The sequence below is a fragment of the Betta splendens genome, chromosome 16 (assembly GCF_900634795.4).
Source record: "Betta splendens chromosome 16, fBetSpl5.4, whole genome shotgun sequence".
In the NCBI taxonomy this organism is placed as follows: Eukaryota; Metazoa; Chordata; class Actinopteri; order Anabantiformes; family Osphronemidae; genus Betta; species Betta splendens.
Window position 1 is genome coordinate 5,267,797 of NC_040896.2, and position 24,025 is coordinate 5,291,821.

The 24,025-nt window shown below is 47.0% G+C and overlaps 1 protein-coding gene and 2 long non-coding RNA genes across 5 annotated transcripts; 1 reads left to right on the forward strand and 2 right to left on the reverse strand.

Moving 5' to 3' along the window:
* Nucleotides 1-781: 781 nt before the first annotated feature.
* ccne2 (cyclin E2) lies at nucleotides 782-5,750 on the forward strand. Of its 2 annotated transcripts, none has more exons than XM_029128852.3 (12): nucleotides 782-882; nucleotides 2,059-2,097; nucleotides 2,523-2,604; nucleotides 2,693-2,746; nucleotides 3,108-3,250; nucleotides 3,507-3,642; nucleotides 3,720-3,866; nucleotides 3,959-4,054; nucleotides 4,123-4,257; nucleotides 4,339-4,450; nucleotides 4,648-4,805; nucleotides 4,950-5,750. In XM_029128852.3, the coding sequence occupies exons 2-12, from the start codon at nucleotides 2,084-2,086 to the stop codon at nucleotides 5,058-5,060; spliced, it is 1,188 nt and encodes a 395-aa protein (XP_028984685.1). In that variant the 5' UTR covers nucleotides 782-882; nucleotides 2,059-2,083; the 3' UTR covers nucleotides 5,061-5,750. The 2 variants fall into 2 exon arrangements, with proteins under 2 accessions (XP_028984685.1, XP_028984684.1); XM_029128851.3 differs by lacking the exon at nucleotides 782-882 and adding an exon at nucleotides 960-981.
* On the reverse strand, nucleotides 5,377-11,379 carry LOC129603120 (uncharacterized). The gene is made up of 2 exons (XR_008692755.1): nucleotides 6,311-11,379; nucleotides 5,377-6,227 (listed from the first exon to the last, which is right to left on the reverse strand). It is a non-coding gene; the product is annotated as an uncharacterized LOC129603120 (long non-coding RNA).
* A 6,685-nt stretch (nucleotides 11,380-18,064) lies between these two features.
* Nucleotides 18,065-19,926, reverse strand: LOC129603209 (uncharacterized). Of its 2 annotated transcripts, none has more exons than XR_008692923.1 (2): nucleotides 19,306-19,926; nucleotides 18,065-18,845 (listed from the first exon to the last, which is right to left on the reverse strand). It is a non-coding gene; the product is annotated as an uncharacterized LOC129603209 (long non-coding RNA). The 2 variants fall into 2 exon arrangements; XR_008692922.1 differs by having other exon boundaries at nucleotides 18,065-18,958.
* Nucleotides 19,927-24,025: the final 4,099 nt, after the last annotated feature.

A 24,025-nucleotide genomic window follows, 5' to 3' on the forward strand; every position in this document is an offset into this window, starting at 1 on the left:
GATGCTGATCCTGTTTTTCTCTCAGCGGAAATGTCGGACCCCTCACAAACCTTGGGTCCAGCCCTTTGTTTAGGAACCAAGTGACTTTTGACGCCGTCTCCGCCGCTTTCAAATACAACGACCTCCTGTTTTACAGTTTAACGTTTATGTCCTGCAAAATTACAGGCTTCAAGTCGCTAATGGCAACGTCGCTGTTGACAGATATCTGCTAACTGAAGTTGTCTTTAACCCCTCTCATCTTATAAAACATAAAAAAGCGCAATCTATAGTCGTGTCCTGTTATTTACTGTGTATTGTGTCAGAACAAAAACGTATAAAAGCAGAAACACAAGCAAACTTCAGCAGACGCTTCTCTGACAGCAGCTGCACGTGCTCTCTTTGTTTACATTCAGCAGAAGAAGCACGCGGCTGCCGCTCCCGCGCGGCCATTGGTTTGACGTCACCCATGACTCACCCGGGGGCGGGACTCGCATGCGGGTGCCGTTTCTGTCTTTAAAAAAATGGAAAATAAACCCACAAAACAAAGTAACTGCTGCAAGCGACAAATGCGGGACGAAGTCAGCGCGTCTGTAAAGTTTAACCGGGAAGTGAGGAAATCGGCGTATAGACGCTCAAATACCGCACGGCTTAGTGGCAGCTAGTAATACGGTGAAACGCGGTTTAGTTCGCAGGTTACCGCATTTTAATGTGCGTTTCGTTGCAGAAGACGGTGGGTGGTAATGCGGTGCCATTCCTCTCTGAGAATGAAACTTCAAATTTAAACATTTAGCGCGTTTATGCGAACCGGGAACGAGCATGCGCAGTGGCACCAGGCAGACGCGGATATAAGGCTGTTGGCGCCGGCGCCACAGCTGATGCATTCATTCATTCTTCACTGAGGAGGTAGGAGCCTTGAGCTGTTGCTCGAGTTTCTGTTCGTTAAAGTAGATGTGAACGCCTTTTCACAGCGGTGGCTCTAAAAGAATCTTCTAACATTCAACGGTATCTTAACTTTTCTCTGAGCTTTAGAGTTGAATAGATGGACGCGTCGCTGCTGTGTTCGCTGGTGTTCTAGCTTCGCTTTGGCGTCTTACTTGGCCAGTGTGATCCACTGAAGAAGGTTCTGGTCGTGCTCCGTGATCTGTTTGAGCTTAGTGCAGGTTCGTGGTTCCAACACTAAAGCTGCTATTGTGGCTGAAACGGACGCAGGACGCGGTTTCTGGCTTCTACTGTCGTTTTCTGCACTAGGCCTTTGCTAAGGTGTTTGTGGATCAAAGCTGGGCTCTTCCCAGTTCGGGCTTGGTTGCTTATTGTTGACCCAGTTAGCAGTTACCCGGCTAAGTTTGCTAATTACAGTAGCTGCCCCTCACAACTTGGCCTCGCGGTGTGCTCCGTTCCCCGGCGGCAGTGGCGCCTAGCGGGCCTAAAAAAGGTCCGTCCGCTCCAGAACCGTGCTGTAGTTCTGTAAACTAGCCTCTAGCGTGTGTGACTCCGCTTTGGCGGTAATTTCTGCTGTTTTCCCCGCAGCTTGGATCGGGTTTGGCGAGGCAGTACTCTGTCCTCCCGCTTTGGCGCTGCCGAAATTGGCGCGTCTTTGAGTTTCAGTATTCGAATAAAGTCGCTGTTTGGAGCGTTTAAACACAGCCAAAATGCGCAGACGCGTGAGTTCCAGCATCTAACATCAGGAAAACGCGCACAGAAAAGCGGCGTTTTGGAGCTTTTTTTTAAAGCGCGGTGCAGTCGACCCCTAATTTATGGCTGGCCTGCAGAACCTAGCTGCCGGGTTTGGCTTCAGTTTGTGCTTCCAGATGATGTGGGCTTATTGCGCTAACTTACCACAACTTAAAATCGTTCTACCGAGCCAGTGTCTGTTTTCTGGTCGTATAGGATGCTATCGTGTTAGCTGAGCTCTTTCACTTGGTTCCTTGCGTTTCTGAAGACCCGGCAGGGTCCATGTGGGCCCAGGAACATGGGAGATTAAGATGTTCCAGCAGAACTGTATTTGGTTTTTTTGCCATAATTTCTCGTTCGGTTGTGTGTAATCGTAGCTTCTCTAACCTCCTGTTGTCCTGTTTCCAGCTGAGCCATAACCATAGACGGCACCATGTCCAGACGCAGGTAAGCAGCACCGGGTTTCTAGAGACCGATGTACGATTTCGTCTTAGCCATGATTAATTATGCTCTTATTGTCGATCATTTTGGTATAAAACTGTAAAAACCTGTAACACTTTATTTTGAACACATTCATTATCACTTCATGATCTCCTCTTTTGTTCTTGTTCTTGTTCTTTAACCCGAATAGATGTTTGTGACACGCACCAGAATATTTTCTGCCTGCTAAGACAGTTAATACTTGTTTGTTAATGGGGGACAATGTTTACTTGCAACTTTAACTCAGACATAAGAAACAAAATTAAGACCTATTGAAAGATAAAAATTATTTTGGAAAATACTTGAAGGGGTTGATAATGTAAACCCCGACCTGCTTTGTGCTGATTTCCTGTTAAGTGTAGACAACTGAAACTTTTTTTTTCTCCCTCTAGCGAACGCATCACGCTTCAAGCCAGAGATTCAAACACGTTTGAGGCGACACTCAGGGTCCCGCTAAAGAAGAGAAGATCAGAGGTGGTGCACAGTGTTTTGTTGCCTCAGTTTTGGTGACATTCCTGTTTATTACCTGAAACGCTAACATGCTGTTTTGTGGTGTTTTTAGCTTTCTAAGAAGAATCTGCCACCTGCTGCCAAGCGACAGAGCTATGAAATCCAGGTCAGTCACTGTTTGGTTGAGAAGAGCTGTGTCCGACCAGATCCTCTACCAGCCTCTATTTTAGTGCTTGTTTGGAGTTGTTAGCTTTATTTATTTATTTTTTTTTGTCACAATGGTGCATTTTTGTATTCACGCTTGCAATATTTCGATGAGGTTAAAATAATTCCACTTGTTTCTAGTTTAGTGTTCACCCCAAAGTGACACAGGTTAGCTATTTGCTTTTTAAGTGGTTCCTGTTACAAAAATTTTTTTTTTTTTACTCTCAACCACATGTGTTTGTTCAGTGGTATCTTCACTGTGTAGAATATCATCCTGGGGCACTGACTTGTTTCGGTTCCTGTCTATTGCGTATGACTTATAGAAGCGTTGGTCAGAAAATGGAGTGAGTCCATGTATTCTCATTGAAACTCCACACAAAGAGCTGGTGCCTGTGGACCCATCGAGCTTCAAGCAATACACCTTCAAAAACCTCTTCATCAAAGCCTCCCCCATCCCCCCCCTCAGGTAACATGCATGGCTCCAGTGTCTCTTCAGAGGTTAATTCCCTTGTTAACAATGAATGCTTCTTTAATTTAGTGGTGATCTTGTGAATTGACCCAGTGTATGTTTCAAGACCACAGGAGTAATTTCATAGTTACAACCAGCAGAAAAATGTACCTGTTGAGAAGCTGAACAGTGGCCTGTACAGAGAAATGCTGCATGATGGTGTCATTGCAGTTACTGGACACAAACTCATGATGCTGCTGTTGGTTGTTTCTAGCTGGGCTAGTTCAGACGATGTGTGGATCAAGATGCTCAACAAGGAGCTGAAGTATGTTCACGATAAGAGCTACCTGCAGCAGCACTCGAAGCTGCAGCCAAAGATGAGGGCCATTCTGCTGGACTGGCTGCTGGAGGTAAGTCTAGTGACAGAACATTTTGCTTATACTGTGAACCTTCTAAGTGAAGGCTTAGCATGTTGAACTGTGTGCAGGTGAGCGAGGTGTACAGCCTTCACCGGCAGACGGCCTACCTGGCACAGGACTACTTCGACCGCTTCATGCTGACTCAGGAGAACGTCAACAAAGATTACCTGCAGCTCATCGGCATCACTGCGCTTTTCATCGCCTCTAAAATAGAAGTAAGCCCTGACAGCCCACTGGCATGTTGAAAAATCATTGTTCAGTTTTTCAGCGCTCTAATCACGATTATTCACTGGTTTGTTTCTTTCAGGAAATCTACCCCCCCAAGATCTATGAGTTTGCCTACGTCACAGATGGAGCCTGTGATTCGTTGGACATCCAGCGCACAGAGCTTCAGATACTGAAGGTATTGGTCACTCCAACTTGTTCTCAGCCCCCCACCTCCCGTTCGCTCACTCATCACTCTGTCCCCAGGCGCTGGACTGGAATCTTTGTCCTGAGACACCCATATCCTGGCTGAAGCTCTATGCTCAGGTCGAAGCCCAGACAGAGGGACACAACTTCCTGGTGCCACAGTTTTCACAGGACACGTACATCCAAATCACACAGGTATCTCTCAGACATTGACAACAGCAGGTCATCTGGTTTTCCAAGTGACAAAGGATTGAATTTTTGACCTGCGTGTTGCAGCTTCTGGACCTGTGCATGATGGACGTCAACTCATTGGACTACAGCTACAGTCTTCTTGCTGCAGCTGCTTTCTGCCACTTTTCCACCTTTGATGTTGTACGTACAGTGTCAGGTAGGTCTGCACACACAACCAGTTCAGGTGTGTAGGTACATGTGTCTACAGCCTTTGACTAAACCAGGCCACACTTGCAAATCTGATAAAATAACTCGACATGTTGCTGTTCATCTGGTCCTCGAATCAGTGTTGATTCTTTAACCACATCATTGTGGGGCTTTGCCTAAATGCTTCCCCACCTTTCTGTGCTCCAGGTCTGACATGGGAGAGTGTGGCTCCTTGCATTCGCTGGATGAGTCCGTTCATGGACACGCTGCGATGTGAAGCCAAACCTCAGCTCAAGAACTTCCCCAAAGTCAAAGCTGATGACAGACACAATATCCAGACGCATGTGGCCTATCTGGAGCTGCTGGTGAGTGAAGCACACGCTGCCTTCACAGACACTGCCTCAAGTCAATTTTGTTTTACAGCTGCTTCCGTGAATCACGCCACTCATGTAAGATTTGCAGACTTCGTGTCAAACTAAGATATCAGGGGTTTTGTGTTTGCCCTGCAGAGAAAAGCTCAGGAGCGTCAAATCGACAGCACTGACTGCCAGAGGTCACCCCTTGCTGTGGGCACCATCCTGACTCCGCCCAGCAGCACAGAGAAACCCGCCAATCACTGAGCAAAACACGAGCAGCAGCAAACTCTACCTCTACACCCGTGGTGTAGTCTACAACAGCTCAACACTGATCCACAAACTTCATGTAGGATGATTTGGATTTTACTAAACACTAAGTTTAGGCTTGTTCGTTAATTCCGGGAGTTTCAATGGTGCTTCAGATTTTCAGGAACAAGGAACCCCCTCTTTGCTGCATTTCACATTCTTCACTGAGCAGACGGTTTCTCAACAAGCCTTGGTCTGATACTGCAGAGCTTCTGCATTTCAGTGTTTGAACTGACCTGAGCCATTGAGGGCTCGCTGCCTTTTTAATGTTATGTTTTTGTTTTTTTTTTGTTACATTCCTGGAAAACTTGACAATTGTGCCATGTTTGTGCTTGTATTTATTGATCAGTCTTTAAAACGTGTAAAGGAAAACTGCTGAAAGAATCCTTTCGTAACTAATGAGCTTGGTTTGGTCACTGCCAAAGGCAAAAGCTATTTATGACTTTGATCTGTGCCGCCTATTGATTAAAGAAATGTATTAGCCTGTTATTTCTTAGTGCCTTTCGAGAAGAGAACTGTGATCATCAACATCCAACAAACCATTCAAAGGGCGTTTTAGATTAATGCAATTTCTTTTGTAAATAGCAATATAAAAATGTAATTTCATTTTATGTCGGAATATTTTAAATAAATCAAGCAAAACACGTTTTTCTGTTATCAACTGTAAAATGTTTTTGCTGAAAAGCTATAGATTGGATGGACAGTACATTTGGTCGAATCACAAAGGTTTAATTCTGCATCAGTAAGTCACATGACCTCAAATCCTTTACTAGAAATTCTGCACCAAAACATTGACTGTTCCTTTCTATAGCGTTATATAGAGTATACAGTTGTCTGTAGGCACTTTACAAGGTTGGACCCACTGACGGGATGCCCAGTGGTCGTCTGGAGTATTAGGATGTTCCTGGGTTAGTGTCCTATCTGATTCGGCGTTCTGCTTCTGTGAACAACTTTTGCATTAAACTAGCAGGAAACATTAGAACTTTGTGTAGCATGGTCTGAGCTGCAGTAGCCTGTGCTCCTTGTCTTTAGAGTCAACATTGCTACATGGGGAAACTGCTACAGCTTATTTGTTTGCATCTGTGCAGCAGAATGGGACGGACCTTCCTGCTGTTCTTCCACACTCTGGGGCAGAGGGGAGATATTGTCAGTATAGTTTGAGATCAAGGGCTAATCATAATTTAAGCTTTATTTAGTATTATACTTACAGCCTGGGCTTCTGTTGTGACAGGAGGATCCAAGAGGCTGACATTACGATCAGAACAGATTCTGATCATAAATGACCAACACAGAACCCAACCCAGAGTCTAAGAAATGAATATATCAAAAGTAGCCTATGTAAAAAAATAAATAATATAAAAAATCAAATATATAGGTAGGCATTTTACAGATGCACTTCTATCCTGGGGAGTGACGGGTTCTGATGAACTCCCTCCAGGAATTCCTTCAGCCCCTGCTTTCCAGTGTTCAGGCTGAGGGCCTTCTCCTCTGCATGCGTCAGTGTTGGAGGTGCAGGTCCTCCACCAGTTGTTCTGGCCTCTGCTTTCTTTCTGTTGGCTGAGTAGTCGAATGATTTAACTGTGAAAACATTACAGCCATGTTGAAAATGCTGCTGCACTGCTATACTTTGCATGCTATTTAGTTATTTAATATGTCAAATGTTGTAAAGTCAGGTAGTCTACACTCATGATATGATCATGCCCTGTTTGAATTATGTTTTTATATTTTATTTTTAGCCACGTTCTTTTTATGCCTGCAGGATTGCACCTACATAAAAAATTAAATTAAATTCTTATATTATTACATGAGTTTTAGGTAACTTTTAAAAACCCAATGTAATAATTGCTCTCCATAAAACATTGGATTATTGAATTATCATTACTGTACAAATCCCACATCAACCACAAAAGGAATTTTAAAAATGGATAGACAAAACAATGCACTTTTAATTCATACAAAAATCGGTATTTTATGCAATTACTGAAGGAACTCTTTAGATGAGTGAAGAATTTACTTTACTAAGTCCTTACTTACAAGTGAAAAATAACAACAATATTAATTATTTATTTATTTCATTAGTTACACCGAACACTGTATGATTAAAATGTAAACTTATGCATTGACTCGAGCAGCTATTTTCTTCCAAGCTAATTCTTTCTCTTTCGCCGCTGCAGTCGGTTTCCTTTTTTTTTTTTTTGACTCGTAGTCGCTATATGCTTAGGGTCATTTCCATCCATTTCCGGACCTCTTTTGTTTTCCTGTTGCCATGGTGACTCGTAATGTCTTCACTCCATTGATCAAGGCTTTTTATAGTTGCGGTGCATGCGCTTAACTCTGAGTCAATCAACTCGGAGTTGATTAAACCAACTTTTCTCAGCTGTTCTGAAACTCGAAAACTCCAAGGCGTATGCAGCGGAGATGGCCCTCAGCATGAACACTAGAGGCTAGATCTCTAGTGTCACTCCGTGACAACTCAGAGTGGAGCCAAGTTCGCAGATTCGCTGTCTTACACGCCTCTCTGCATGTTCTCTACAGCCGCCACCCACTCTTAGTCTTAGTTATCGCATAGAGACTGTGTCTGCTTCTCGACCACCTAAACTATACAAGTCACACACAAATCAAAGAGGAGTGACTTACCAGAATTTTATAAACATCAAAACAGTTCATCTTACAGAACAAAGTAACAGCAAATTAATAAAGTGTGGTTTATTAAATATCAGATCTCTCTCATCTAAATCCTTGTTAATAAATGACTTGATAAGTGACCATCGCATAGATCTGTTCTGTCTCACTGAAACCTGGCTGCAGCAGGATGAATATGTTACTTTAAATGAGTCGACTCCAATGAGTCACATCAACTATCATGTTCCAAGAAGTACAGGGGGAGGTGGAGGAGTAGCAGCCATTTATAAATCAGATTTATTAATTACTCCTAAACCTAAACATAGTTATAACTCATTTGAGAGCCTCACTCTGAGCCTTTCTCACCCAGACTCTAAAACTCAGAAGCCAGTTGTGTTTTGTATTGTTTACGGTCCTCCTGCTCCATATTCGGGGTTCTTAACTGAATTCTCTGAATTCTTACCTGACCTAGTTCTTAGCACAGATAAAGTCATTGTAGTGGGAGACTTTAACAATCATGTAGATGTTGACAGCAACTGTCTCAGCACTACTTTTAACTCCTTAATAGACACTACTGGTTTTACACAGCAGGTAAATGAACCCACTCATCGTTTTAACCACACCCTCGATCTTGTCCTGACATATGGGGTTGAAGTTGATCATTTAATAGTTCTTCCCCCAAATCTTCTGTTATCTGACCATTTCTTATTAACTTTTGAATTTAGCATAATTGACCTTACAATAGCCGGAAAGAAATGTTACTATAGCAGATGTTTATGTGACAACGCTGTTGCCAGATTCAAGCAGATGATTCCATCATCTTTTGCCTCAATGTCTTGTAGATACACAGAGGAGAACAGTCTCTTTGATCCTTATGAACAGGTTGACTGTCTTGTAGATGATGCTGCAGCTTCTCTACGTACAATGTTAGACACAGTGGCTCCTCTGAAGAAGAAGACAGTGAATCAGAGGAGGTTAGCTCCGTGGTATAACTCAGAGATCCGCAACCTAAAGCACAGGACCAGACAACTAGAAAGACAGTGGCGTTCCAACAAAATAAATGTAAACTGCATTGCATGGAAGGACAGTCTAATAAAATATAAAAAAGCACTTCATGCTGCTAGAAAAACATATCATTCCTCCCTAATTGAGGAAAACAAAAACAACCCAGGTTTCTTTTCAGCACTGTAGCCAGGCTGACTAAAAGTCATAGCTGTGTTAAGCCTACTGTCCCCTTAAATCTCAGCAGCAATGACTTTATGAACTACTTTACTAATAAAATAAAAAAAAACCATTCAGCAGCGACCTCTTCTAAATGACAGAAAGCACTGTCTAGATCCATCAACTTTAAATTTACCAAATCCTCTGTCTTACCTAAACAGCTTCTTCCCCATAACTCATATGGAGTTAACCTCAATAATCAACTCTTCCAAGTCGTCCACTTGTTTTTTAGATCCAATCCCAACCAGATTACTCAAAGAAGTTCTACCTTTAATCAGCTCGTCCATATTAAATCAAATCAACCAATCTTTACATTTAGGCTATGTAACACAGGCTTTTAAGGTGGCTGTGGTCAAACCTCTATTGAAAAAAACAAACCCTGGACCCTGGAGAACTAGCCAACTATAGGCCCATTTCAAATGTACCCTTTATTTCCAAGATTCTTGAAAAAATCGTGGCTAAACAATTATCTTACCACCTTAGTGGGAATAACCTGTATGAAGATTTTAAGTCAGGATTTAGAAAAAAATCATAGCACAGAAACAGCTCTGGTTAGAGTCACTAATGATCTTCTATTAGCTTCGGACAATGGTCTAGTTTCTGTCCTTCTCATGTTAGATCTTAGTGCCGCATTTGATACCATTGATCATAACATTCTATTACAGAGACTAGAACATAGAATCGGAATTAAAGGAACAGCACTGGGATGGTTTAAATCCTATTTGTTGAACAGATTCCAGTTTGTTCATGTTAATGACGAATTCTCCACATACACAAGGATTAGCTATGGAGTACCACAGGGTTCTGTGCTTGGTCCAATTTTGTTTAGCCTATACATGTCTCCTCTAGGTGAGATTATTAGAAAGCATTCTATTAATTTTCATTGCTACGCAGATGATACTCAGCTATATATGTCCTTGGAACCAATTGAAACAGATCAACTAGTCAAAATTCAGGGTTGTTTAAAACACATCAAATCCTGGATGTCCCAAAACTGTCTTCAACTAAATTCAGATAAAACTGAAATTCTTATTGTTGGGCCTAAAAATCTGAGAGAGACACTATTGAGTCAGATAGCCACCCTGGATGGCATAACATTAGCTTCAGATTCTATTGTGGGGAATCTTGGTGTCATCTTTGGCCAGGATCTCTCTTTTACATCATAGATTAAACAAATCTCCAGAACCGCCTACTTCCATCTTAGAAATATAGCTAAAATCAGAAGCATCCTCTCTCAGAGTGATGCAGAGAAACTGATCCATGCATTTGTTACCTCTAGGTTGGTCTACTGTAACTGCTTACTCATAGGATGTCCTAACAGCTCCTTAAAAAGCCTACAGCTTATTCAAAATGCTGCAGCCAGAGTTCTGACAGGAATTAGAAAGAGAGATCACATTTCTCCTACATTAGCTTCGCTGAACTGGCTGCCTGTAAAATGTAGGATAGAATTTAAAATTCTCCTACTCACCTACAAAGTACTCAATGATAAAGCTCCTTCTTATCTTAAAGACCTCATAGTTCCTTATGCTCCCAGCCGAACGCTTCGTTTTTAGATAGCTAGGCTACTTGTGGTTCCAAGAGTCTTTTTTTTTTTTTTTGTTCTGTCCAGCAGTTAAGCAAGCAGCATATATTACGCTGAATGCCATATTGTGATGGACAGCTTTGCTTTAACAAGAAGAGTATATATAGAATATATATACTCTTCCTGATTTATGGTTTATTTAATGGTTTATTTAGCTAATCCAAAATGTGTGTGATGTTGCTGTGTTGGTGGACAGGTTAGGTTTCTGCTTTAGGGTGTGTATTGTCATGATCTGTGTTTTTGTTCTTGTCATGATCTGTGTTTTTGTTCTAGCTGATTCCTTGTCTTATTTTGGTTCCAGGTTCCGTTTCCTGTTTTATTTTGGTAGTCCCCCGGTCTCTGTTTTGTGTTCTAGCTTCACTCCCGAGTCATGTCACGTCACAGCTGTTCTTGTTTCACCCGGTCGTTATCCTCACCTGCGCTGCATCAGTAATCACTCACCCGTGTATTTAGTCACCTCCTGTTCCCGTAGTCACTTGCCAGATTGTCGTTTCGAGTCCCATGAGTGTATCCTTGTTTCCTGTGTTTCCTGAATGTTCGTGCTTCTCGTGTTTTGTTCCTGTTCGCATCGTGTATCCTGCCCGACCCCGGATTACCTACTTACCGTGAGTTTTTGCCTGTTCCCTGCCTGTACTCTTGCCGAGCCTTTTTGTGTTGACCTGGACCGCCTGACCGTGTCTTAAGGAATAAATCTTTTGTTAATTATAATATCGTCTCCGTGCTGTGCATGTGGGTCCGCCGCCCGCCCGAGTTCCTGACAGAACAATCTGGCCACTCTTGGACCCAGCCAGCACTTAGCCTCCGGTCAGGTCAGTGACTGTTTTTCCCTTGTTTTTTTTTTTTTTCGGCAAATATAACTCTCCCCGGAAGTATGGTTTCGGTTTCCTCCTCTCCGCCTCGTCGGATCGTTGTGCCTGCACCAACCTGCCCAGCTCCATGGTTATTTCCCTGGGAGGATTTCCTGCTCTCACGCGGTCCTCAGTCTCCAGTTCAGCCGCGCGCTGCTCAGTCTCCAAGTCAGCCGCGCGCTGCTCAGTCTCCAGTTCAGCCGCGCGCTGCTCAGTCTCCAGTTCAGCCGCGCGCTGCTCAGTCTCCAAGTCAGCCGCGCGCTGCTCAGTCTCCAGTTCAGCCGCGCGCTGCTCAGTCTCAAGTCCAGTCAGCGCGCGCTGCTCAGTCTCCAGTTGCCGCGCGCTCTCAGTCTCTTCAGCCGCGCGCTGCTCAGTCCCCAGTTCAGCCGCGCGCGGTTCAATCTCCAGTTCAGTCATGTTTTCCCCAGTCTCCACAGCCCCAAGCTCCAGACGCCGCGTCCCGGTTCACCATGCGGGTCCCGGTACAGAGGTCCGGTCCACACCGCTCCCAGCGCCCCAAACGACGGACAGTCGCAGCTGCTCCGGACGGCGCCGGCGGCGGCGCGGTTCCAGGATTCCGGGTCCCGCGGTCTCGGTCATGGGGACCGAGCAGTCTCCTTCTCCGACAGAGGAGCCCCTTGATTCTCTAACTGACTGTGTCTCTCTGATAGCGGGCCATCCCAGACAGCGTCGCCCGACGGGTCCACCTCCTCTGCTCTCCTCCGGTGGCGTTTCTCTTCGCCCACCTCATGAACACCGCCGATTCGGCAGCAGACCAGGGCGCGAGAGAACAACTGTTCCAGGAAGCAGCCGCTCTCGTCTGAGGGAGCCTGTCCTGCGTGAGGCCCTGCAACTCCCGGGCCTGCAGCCAGCGGCCGCTTCATGTCCCACCTCTCAGTCAGGTCAGCCTCGCCATGCTCATGCCCTGGTGCAGCCCTGTCGCCTCCAGGCCCAGCCCAGTCGAACCTAGTCCAGACCCCAGATCAGCCGTGTGTTGCCCAGACCCCAGATCAGCCGTGTGTCACCCAGACCCCAGATCAGCCGTGTGTCGCCCAGACCCCAGATCAGCCGTGTGTCGCCCAGACCCCAGATCAGCCGTGTGTCGCCCAGACCCCAGATCAGCCGTGTGTCGCCCAGACCCCAGATCAGTCGTGTGTTGCCCAGACCCCAGTTCCGTCCTTGTCCCCGTCAGAGGGCACCGCCCGTCTGACGATTGTTAACCCCACCCAATCAGGCCCGACGTCTTCCCCGTCGAGCTCGGCAGCTGTAAGCTGTCATGCCAGCTCCGGAGTTGACGCCGTTCCAGCTCCTGTCGGCCATGTTGCGGCCGTTCCAGCTCCTGTCGGCCATGTTGCGGCCGTTCTAGTTCCTGTCGGCTCCTCAGAGGAGGACGCCGTTCTAGTTCCTGTCGGCTCCTCAGAGGAGGACGCCGTTCCTGTTCCCGTCGGCCATATTGAGGCCGTTCTAGTTCCAGTTCCTGTCGGCTCCTCAGAGGAGGACGCCGTTCTAGTTCCTGTCGGCCACGTAGAGGTCGTTCCAGTTCCTGTCGGCCATGTTGAGGTCGTTCCTGTTCCTGTCGGCCCTGTAGAGGCCGTTCCAGTTCCTGTCGGCCATGTTGAGGTCGTTCCAGTTCCTGTCGGCCATGTTGAGGTCGTTCCAGTTCCTGTCGGCCATGTTGAGGTCGTTCCAGTTCCTGTCGGCCATGTTGAGGTCGTTCCAGTTCCTGTCGGCCATGCTGAGGTCGTTCCAGTTCCTGTCGGCCATGCTGAGGTCGTTCCAGTTCCTGTCGGCCATGTTGAGGTCGTTCCAGTTCCTGTCGGCCATGTTGAGGTCGTTCCAGTTCCTGTTCCTGTCGGCCATGTTGAGGTCGTTCCTGTCCCTGTTCCTGTCGGCCATGTTGAGGTCGTTCCTGTCCCTGTCGACCAAATTGAGGTCGTTCCAGTTCCTGTCCCTGTCGGCCATGTCGAGGTCGTTCCAGTTCCTGTCCCTGTCGACCAAATTGAGGTCGTTCCAGTTCCTGTTCCTGTCGGCCAAGTTGAGGGCGTTCCCGTAGGCCAAGTTGAGGGCGTTCCCGTAGGCCAAGTTGAGGGCGTTCCCGTAGGCCAAGTTGAGGGCGTTCCCGTAGGCCAAGTTGAGGGCGTTCCCGTAGGCCAAGTTGAGGGCGTTCCCGTAGGCCAAGTAGAGGGCGTTCCCGTAGGCCAAGTAGAGGTCACCCCTGTCTCTGACCCCGTTCCTGCCGACCCTGTAGCGGTCGTTCCAGTCCCCGTTCCTGCCGGCCCTGTAGCGGTCGTTCCAGTCCCCGTTCCTGTCGACCCTGTAGCGGTCGTTCCAGTCCCCGTTCCTGTCGGCCCTGTAGCGGTCGTTCCAGTCCCCGTCACCCGTGGAGCCGTAGCGCCCGCCGGCCCCCAGGAGGAGGTCGCGCTAGTCGCAGTTCCTGCGCACCTCCAGGAGGAGGTCGCGCCAGTCGCAGTTCCTGCGCACCTCCAGGAGGAGGTCGCGCCAGTCGCAGCTCCTGCGCACCTCCAGGAGGAGGTCGCGCCAGTCGCAGTTCCTGCGCACCTCCAGGAGGAGGTCGCGCCAGTCGCAGTTCCTGCGCACCTCCAGGAGGAGGTTGCGCTAGTCGCAGTTCCTGCGCGCCTCCAGGAGGAGGTCGCGCCAGCCGCAGTTCCTGCGCGCCTCCAGGAGGAGGTCGCGCCAGCCGCAGTTCCTGCGCGCCTCCAGGAGGAGGTCGCGCCAGCCGCAGTTCCTGCGCGCCTCCAGGAGGAGGTCGCGCCAGCCGCAGTTCCTGCGCGCCTCCAGGAGGAGGTCGCGCCAGCCGCAGTTCCTGCGCGCCTCCAGGAGGAGGTCGCGCCAGCCGCAGTTCCTGCGCGCCTCCAGGAGGAGGTCGCGCCAGCCCGTCAGTTCCTGCGCGCCTCCAGGAGGAGGTCGCGCCAGCCGCAGTTCCTGCGCGCCTCCAGGAGGAGGTCGCGCCAGCCGCAGTTCCTGCGCGCCTCCAGGAGGAGGTCGCGCCAGCCGCAGTTCCTGCGCGCCTCCAGGAGGAGGCCGCGCCAGCCGCAGTTCCTGCGCGCCTGGTCCCTGCCTCGTCCTCGTCTCGGCCGCCGGACTGGTGGTCTTGCCCTCGGCGCCTCCTGCTGCCCGGATGGCGCTGCCTCCTGCGGCGACGTCCGCCTCGACTCCTCAGCCCATTGGATCAGCGTCCGCCTGGAGGACGTTGCCATTCGGGGTGGCTCCCGGGGACATCGGTCCAGCCCAAGGGCACTAAGAGTGCCACCCTGGCTCAGCGGCTGCTGAGCAGGGTCTCGCCACGCCGTCACCCTCCGTGACGGAATCTCTGAACTTCATGTCTTCCCTGGTCGCGGACTTTGTTGTGGACTCTTGTTTGGCCCTCCCCCGGTCCTCCCTCCACCCACCCTGCTCATGTACCTTGAGGGGTAGGGATTCGGTCCCTCCGCCTGGGACCACCCTCCCCCGCCTGGTTTGGGGGGGGGCTTCCGTAGGCGCCGTGGAAGGCGCCATAGGGGGGGGGGTACTGTCATGATCTGTGTTTTTGTTCTTGTCATGATCTGTGTTTTTGTTCTAGCTGATTCCTTGTCTTATTTTGGTTCCAGGTTCCGTTTCCTGTTTTATTTTGGTAGTCCCCCGGTCTCTGTTTTGTGTTCTAGCTTCACTCCCGAGTCATGTCACGTCACAGCTGTTCTTGTTTCACCCGGTCGTTATCCTCACCTGCGCTGCATCAGTAATCACTCACCCGTGTATTTAGTCACCTCCTGTTCCCGTAGTCACTTGCCAGATTGTCGTTTCGAGTCCCATGAGTGTATCCTTGTTTCCTGTGTTTCCTGAATGTTCGTGCTTCTCGTGTTTTGTTCCTGTTCGCATCGTGTATCCTGCCCGACCCCGGATTACCTACTTACCGTGAGTTTTTGCCTGTTCCCTGCCTGTACTCTTGCCGAGCCTTTTTGTGTTGACCTGGACCGCCTGACCGTGTCTTAAGGAATAAATCTTTTGTTAATTATAATATCGTCTCCGTGCTGTGCATGTGGGTCCGCCGCCCGCCCGAGTTCCTGACATGTATGCGGGAGGGTGGGGGGGAGGGGGGATAAGGGGTGCAACCAGCTGCTGAAACCAAGCAAATCTGTTAAGTAAACAATCGGAGCAAAAAAAAAAAATTAAAAAAAAAAAAAAAAATAAATAAAATAAAATAAGAAGCATGGATGTACCTTAGGCTAACACATTCATAACTAAACAATTTTTGTACTGTGGTTTACCTTGGAGATTAATACTAATACCAATAATAGTGCTAAGGTATGTGCACATACTAATACAAACATATACATACAATATACATACATATGTGCATTATTATACATATCCCATACTACTTAATAAAAGTCATGACATACAACACCACAAATTCCATATTCACACATTATTCATATCGGTAGTGATAAGTATCAATAATACTTACAGTTGGATTTGGAAAGTGTCCCACTACAAGGTTAGTAAGGCTGTAGCTTATCATTATTCACCCAAAGGGTGAGGCAGACGTTGGTGCATGAACAATGCCACTTGTGGAAGCCAGGGTGATTTGTGAGGGGCTCCGCCACTACGCCCATCCAGCAAGCAGAGGAAGGAATCCCAGCAGCCAGGGAGCCCACACACCTTCAGTTCCAGGAGGGCAGGTTGTTGCGACCCAAGCCGCCCACACAGAGCCCCCCAGGCAGAGCTGCAGCAGCCACAGAGACAGCACCCGAGGCCAGAGTGGGCCCACCGGGGGTCAACGCTGTCCGCCCCATGAGAACAGGGGCAAACCACTCCCCCCGGCGGGCGGGTCGCCTGAAGAGTAAGAGCCCGAGGACCCACGGTCCGTAAGGAGCCCGCCAGAAGATTGCCCCCGGCCCAGCGTGGGGCCCGCCCCCAGCCCACCACCCCCACACGGGCGGAGCGGGCCTACCCCCATCGGCCCGACCTTCATCCCTGGCGCTACAGCGGCCTGCAGCACAAGGCCAGCAATTGGTGGTCGCAGCAGAAAGAGACCACCCAGGCAGACGGATCATCGTACCCCGGCGCGAAAAACCGGACCCCCCACACTTCAAACCGCACCACACGCCATTTACCCACTCCACCAACAAACACAGACGCATTACACCCATCCACATGTGCCAACACCACCTTCCAGAGTTCTTTTAAACGTACGAACGGGAGGCCAGAGCTTTTAGCTACCAAGCTCCTCTCCTCTGGAACCAGCCTCCCTGTTCAGTTGGAGAGGGCGTGCACACACTCTCCACCTTTAAGATTAGGCTTAAAACCTTCCTTTTTGATAAAGCTTATAGTTAGAGATGGTTCAGGTCACTGGCAATGATTGTTAGTTACAGGAACCATCTCTTCGTTAAGCTGCAATAGACATAGACTGCTGGGGGACTTAATTTATACACTGAGCTCCTCTGTTTCCTTCTACATCCTCTGTCCAATAACCTCCCATCATTGTCCCATGTCTAACTAACCTTGTCTCTTTCTCTCCAGTAGTTGTGCTTCTGTCCCGCTCCGCTCTCTCTCTCTCTCCTCCACTCTGTCCTCACCTACAGGTATCATTGGACTAAAAGTTTAGTGTCTGTGATGGGCAGCTGCGGATCCAACTATCCTGCCTGTGCTCTGTTGTTGCATATTGTTTTTTGCAACAACAGAGGGAGGGAGTTTTACCTCTCCACTGTTGCTGTCAAAATAAATGCTTGCTGTATGTGGGATTTGTTGGGTTTAGTTGTGTGAGGTCTTAAACCTTACTTTGTAAAGTGCCTTGAGATAACTTTGTTGTGATTTGGCGCTATATAAATAAAATTGAATTAAATTGAATTGAATAGATCAACTGGTGGAGAACCTGCACCACCACCGCTGACACATGCAGAGGAGAAGGCCCTCAGCCTGAACACTGGAAAGCAGGGGCTGAAGGAATTCCTGGAGGGAGTTCATCAGATCCAGTCACTCCCCAGGATACAAGTACATTTGTAAAATGTAAGAGGCCTACCTATATATTTGATTTTTTACATAGGCTACTTTTGATATATCCATTTCTTAGAGTCTGGGTTGGGTTCTTTGTTGGTCTTAACAGATTCTGATGGAAAATCAGCCTCTTGGATCCTCCTGTCACAACAGAAGCCCAGGCTGTTGTAAGTATACTACTAAATGAAGCTTAAATAATGATAAGTAGTATTATAAAGTGTAATAATAATACAGTGTATACACTGTGTTGCATAGCCTAAATGATGCAACTTGATCTTCACGTATACTGACTTTATTATCTCCCCTCTACCCCAGAGTGTGGAAGAACAGCAGGAGGAGGATCCGTCACATTCTGCTGCACAGATGCACACAGTTCAGTGATGTTCAGTAAATGCCAGTTCAATTCTGTAAGAGCAATCAGGAACTATGTCATGTAACTCTAAATCTTCTGTATTCTCAGTTACCGGTAAGGAGTTGTATAAACTATATCTTATTAAGAAAATTTAAAAAATAACAAGGAAATGTTATACTTGGACCGCCAGATTGAAAAGACAGATCTACATTTTTGAAATTTTCAAACAAAAGCTGGAGGTGAGTGTATAGTTAAAGGTGAATTGTATGAATTATTGGAAGAATCATAAAATCTAACAATTGCCTTTGTATTTGTAGGAAATGAAAATAAAAATAAATCACGATTTGCATTTATTCAGTTTCTTTTATTGGTGGTGATGATGGATTAGGACATTACGGCAAATGTCCATCCACCCTGCAGATTACCATAATGGAAGGAGTCTTCCTCAGGGTCTTGTGTTTGTAGGGCAGGGTGTTGCTCCCCTCTAATAATTACAATATTGTGGAGAACAACACATGCCCCAATAATGTCACAGGCCTCTCAGCTGTTACCCTGAGGTGACGTAGGCACTGAAGACGTGCTTTCAACAGGCCTATGGTCATTTCCACCCGGGCTCTTGTTCTGCAGTGTGCCACATTAAAGCGCTGCTGGGGGCCTGCTTCAGGTTCTGGGTGAGGGGTCAGTAGTGTTGGCTGGCATTAACCCCTATCTCGAGCAGAAAGCCGTCAATCTCTCCTATAAGAAAGTTCACATTTCGTGCTGCATAGAAGTGCTCTTGTGAGTGTGTGTAGTGCATGCATTGAAATAAGTCTATAGGACAAACATGTACTTACCACAGTGCAGCAGTGCAGTGTTATGTAGGGTTGACTTACGATATATTCATGAGTCATGACCAGAGCCGGGCCACTTGGCCTTCACGTTCGTGATAATATGTGCAGTAAAAAATGATACGTCAGTTAGAGTGACCATTACAAAGAGTAGTCAGTGTACCTGCACATGTATTACTTGATTTCCAGAGGTCACAGTAAGATGTTATTAACTGATCATCATTTTTCAGATTAGCCTCACTGACACAAATTAAATACCACATACCTGCAATCCTGTGAAACTCCTCTTTAACGGCTCTGAGGAGTTTGTGGCCAGGAAACACAATAAAGATTTGCGGGAAAGCGCTTGAGGGCAAGGCACACTTTTCTAACTACTCTCCATACATTGGCTTTGCTAATGTGCTCAGCATCTGCAATGTTATAAAGAAAACTACAGTTTGCAAAAAATCATAACGCAACACAAAGAATCTGCTCAGATGTAAGAGCACGACACGATGGGTGATGTGTCTGACGTATGGGTGGATAAGATTATTGATATAAGTTATGGTGTGCTGTCCTCACAACGCGTCTACCATGTGCTGCTAGACAGCCAGCTAACAAATAAACTAAGGACTCCACACAAGGCTTGCGTTTCTCGTTTGAAGTTCCCAGCTTTATGACATTGTAACTGAAACGTACAGAAATTGTTTAATTAACAATTACATACGATAGCGTTGCATGCCAAAAGGTTGTACAATTTATGCTCGTTCATACTCACAAAGACATACGCAACCAAAGTTCCAGCATTGTAAAACTGCCTTAAACATTTGCATGAGCTACCGTTTGTTTCTCCTCCCCGTTAACCTAGCTTACCTCCACAAAAAGATATTTACTAAAACACGAGCAACAAGAGCGCTCACTCCAACTATTTTCCCGAGACCAATGTGCGGAGCGCTCACTCCAAAGTTTTTTTTTTGTTTTGTTTTTTATACCTTTAACACTTCTGGCTTGAGAGCCATCACACTCCCCGCTTGATATAATTGCATTATATCAGAACAACATGAATGAACACATCTATACTACTCGGGGAATGTTAGTTAACATCAACCACAGTCATTGTCCCTGAGAAATAAGAACTACAATGTCTGAGACTGGTCGTAGGAACAGTTTCACAGTCCCTTCTTTTGCAATCCGCACTTCCACTTTACGGACCTTATTGTCTTTGCTAGGAAGAGCCTTCACGACAACTCCCATTGGCCATTCATTCCTGTTGACCTGAGCATCCTTCAACAGGACGACATCTCCTTCTTGGACATTCGGTCTGTTGTCTGTCCACTTTTTGCGAGTCTGTAAGGTGGATAAATATTCTCCTTTCCACCTTTTCCAAAAGGTGTCAGCAAGGTGCGAACATGTTTTCCACTGCTTCCCCTACAATGTTCTGAGGAAAAGTTCCCGGAGGGAGCCGAAACAAGCCCTTATTCTTCTGCGTGAGTAATATAGCTGGCGTGAGCACTGTAGGACCAGTCTGGGTCAGTAGACACTGGCACAAGAGGCCTTGCATTAATAATGGCCATTACCTCTGCCATAAAGGTGCTCAAAACCTCATGAGTGAGGTGTTGCGATGCATTTTTTACCAGCATTCCGTCTAGAATGCGCCTGGCCACCCCGATTAGGCGTTCCCATGATCCTCCCATGTGGGATGCGTGAGGGGGGTTTTTTATTAACTTCCAAATGCATCCTCTTTCCTGGAAATACTTTTCTACTTTAGCCTCGTTCATGTCCAATCCTAGTTCCTTACAAGCTCCTACAAAATTAGTTCCTCGGTCTGAGCGCAGAAGCTTAGCTGGTCCACGAATAGAAAAGAACCTTCTCAGGGCATTAATAAAACTGTCGGTTGACATGGTCTCAATCAGTTCAATGTGTACGGCCCTAGTAGACATGCATGTAAAAAGAACAGCCCAACGTTTGCTCTGGGCATAACCGCCTCTTGTGCGACGAGTAACGACAGTCCACGGTCCGAAGACATCTAAGCCAACAGTAGTGAAAGGAGGTTCGGGAATAACTCGATCTGCTGGTAGATCTGCCATTTTCTGTATCTCCATCTTGCCTCGGAGCTTGCGACAAGTGACACACTTATGGATGACCGAAGACACAAGACGCTTACCTCCAAGTATCCAATATCCAGCACTGCGGACAGCTCCTTCAGTAATGTGACGTCCTTGGTGAGCCACTTGTTCATGAAAGTGTCTCACAAGCAATGTAACAACATGATTGGCAGATGGAATAATTAGAGGATGCTTTTCATTTTCTGTGATGTTGGCAGAAGAGAGGCGTCCACCAACTCGTAGGAGGCCATCTTCATCTTCAACGGGATTGAGTCTTTTTAGAGTGTCATGTTTTGTGTTTGTCTCTTTTCCTTCTTTGACCATCTCCTGCTGGACGGTTCTAACAATAACAACACTGGCTTGTGTAAGTTCTTTGATACTTGGCGTTTCAAACAAACCTTTCCAGCCCCCTTGATCACTTCTCCTTTGTCTAAAGGACGCAATCATGTGAATGAGTCTGGCTATGACTCGTAGAAGTGTATTCCAATTAGAATACCTCTTGAAGCGCTGGGAACCCAGCTGATACTCTGACGTTACAGTTGCTATTGCCGTGACTTCTGGACACACCTCCTTGTCTGAGTCAGGTTCAATCAGCCCAAACAGCCTGACTTCATGTGACTCTGAGGAATTGTCCCTATACAGAAAGGCAGGGCCTGAAAACCAGTTGCTGTCTTGGAGTTGGTCTGCTGGAATAAACCGTGTGGCTTGGTCAGCTGGATTTAGCTCAGTTGGAACATAATGCCACTGATTGGGGTGTGTGGACAATCTGATTCGTGTGACACGGTTGGCAACGTACATGTAGAATCTTCTTGAAGCGTTGTGTATGTAGCCCAACACAATCTTACTGTCAGTGAAAAACTTGACATTGTCCACCTTCACATCCAATTCGTCTCTAATCAGCTCGAATATTTCCACCGCCAGAACAGCAGCACAGAGTTCGAGGCGTGGGACAGTGTGTGCAGGGCGAGGGGCCAGTTTTGACTTCCCCATTACAAATCCAACGTGATGTCCCTTACTATCAACTGTATGCAGGTAAGCTACAGCTCCTATAGCTACAATGGAGGCGTCAGAGAAAATGCACAGTTCCTTTTGTTCCGTTGATTTTAAGGAACCTGGACTGTAGCACCTCGGTACCTGGAGGCCTTTTAAGACTTTTAAAGAGTCTCTCCATGAGACCCACATCTTTTCCTTTCCTACAGGCAGAGGAGCATCCCAGTCCCTCTCTTCAGACGAAAATTCCCTGACTATTGCTTTGCCCTGCGTTATTATAGGAGCCACAAAACCCAAGGGGTTATACAAGCTGTTGACTGTAGATAATACTCCTCTTCGTGTGAACGGTTTGACTTCCGCAGACACAGAAAACGTGAAGCTGTCAGTTTGTAGGTCCCAGCAAAGTCCCAAGCTCCTCTGAACAGGGAGAGGATCCACTCCGAGGTCTAAATCCTTAAGATTGCTTGCTCGATCTTCAGCAGTGAAAGCTTCCATCACTTGACTGCAATTTGAGGCCACTTTATGAAGTCGTAGGTTGAATTCTGCTAACATGTTTTTGGTTCTCACGAAGAGGTCGATTGCATCTTCTGCTGTGGCAACTGACGTGAGCCCGTCGTCAACATAAAACTGTCGCTCAACAAAGTGTCTTGCGTCCGAGCCATATTCTCGCTCCCCACCTTGAGCTGCTCGTCTCATGCAGTACACTGCCACAGCAGGCAAAGGGCTGTATTTTCAAAAACATGAACCTTCATTCTATACTCCATTACATTCTTGGTAATGTCATTGTCCTCAAACCAGAGATAGCGGAGATAGTCTCTGTGGTCTTCCCGTACAACAAAACAATAAAACATTTGCTGCACATCGGCTGTCAGGGCTATAGGCTCTTTCCGAAAGCGCAGGAGTACTCCCAACAGGGTGTTGGTTAGGTTAGGTCCACTAAGAAGCATTCGGTTGAGTGAAGCTCCATCACACTCTGCACTAGAATCAAATACGACACGTATTTGGTCTGGCTTCTGCGGGTGATACACTCCAAAGGTAGGTAGGTACCAATGTTCTTTACCTTGGGGTAGAGGTGGTGCTGCTTCAGCTTGATCATTATCTAGCATCCCTTGCATGAACTGGATGTAGTGGTTCTTCATTTTTGGTTTCTTTTCCAGAGTCTTTCGCAGTGAGTGGAGACGTTTTAGAGCTTGCTCTCTGTTGTCTGGAAGTCTTTGCCTTGGATAACGAAAGGGCAAAGGAGCAACCCAGCTGTTCTCTTTGTTCTGGTAGACTTCACTGGACATGAGGTTTAAGAATGTTTTGTCATCTACTGACAATGCAAGCTTGTCATCACACTTGGATCTATCAAACACAGATTTCCCTAGGTTGTCCATGTCATGAACAATGGTTGTAGTGTCCACATGATTTGCTGCTGATGGGATGTGCTGTTGTGGTTTTAGCCCATAGTTTTCTTTCACATCGATAAGGCTTTGACATGGTTTTAAGTAAGATTCACGGCCATTATCAATGGTGTGTGTTCTGTATACACTGACCTCTGCTGAACGGTGAGCCTTCCCTAGACACACCTCTCCCACGATAACCCAACCCAGGTCCAGCCGTTGGGCGTATGGAGCGTTACTGGGACCGTTGATTTGCTCCCGTACTTTGTGCACCCTGAGGATGTCCCTTCCTAAGAGTAAAAGGATTGGAGCATGTTGATCCACTGGCTGAATCTTGTCTACGACTGGGAGGAGATGTGGATGATGGTGCGCTATCTCGGGAGAGGGTATCTCTGTCCTGTCGTCTGGCACAGAGTCACATTCTATCAAAGGTGGTAGCTGGATATTCAATTTTCCATCTATAGACTCTATATGGAAGTTCAGAGCTCTTCTTCCTAAAGCTTGTGCTTTTCCAGAACAGGTCTTTAAGGTATATGGAGTGGGTCTGGCTTCAATTTCAAAGAGGTTAAAAAACTCTGACTTAGCGAGTGACCTGTTGCTCTGTTCATCAATCACAGCATACATTTTAACTGCTTTTTCTTTCTTCCCTTCAGGGTAGACCTTTGCTAGACATATCTTAGAACAGGAGCGTGAGCTGCCACTTAGGCCACATACCTCTGTGCACTTTGAGATGACTGAAGGTGAGCTATCACACTGCTCTTCGCTTTCTAACTTTGTGCTCTTTGGAGGAGGGGCAGGACCTGGGTGTAAAGCCGATGTGTGTTTGCTACTGCTGCACTCCGTACATTTGACCACTGCCCTACAGTCCCTTGCCATGTGCTGCACAGACCCACAGCACCTATAGCAAATGCGATGCTCTTTGAGATAGGCTTGGCTTTCTTCGATAGGTTTATCTCTGAAAAGCTTACATTTTTTGAGCGGGTGTGGCTTCTTGTGGATTGGGCACTGACGATCTGGTTCT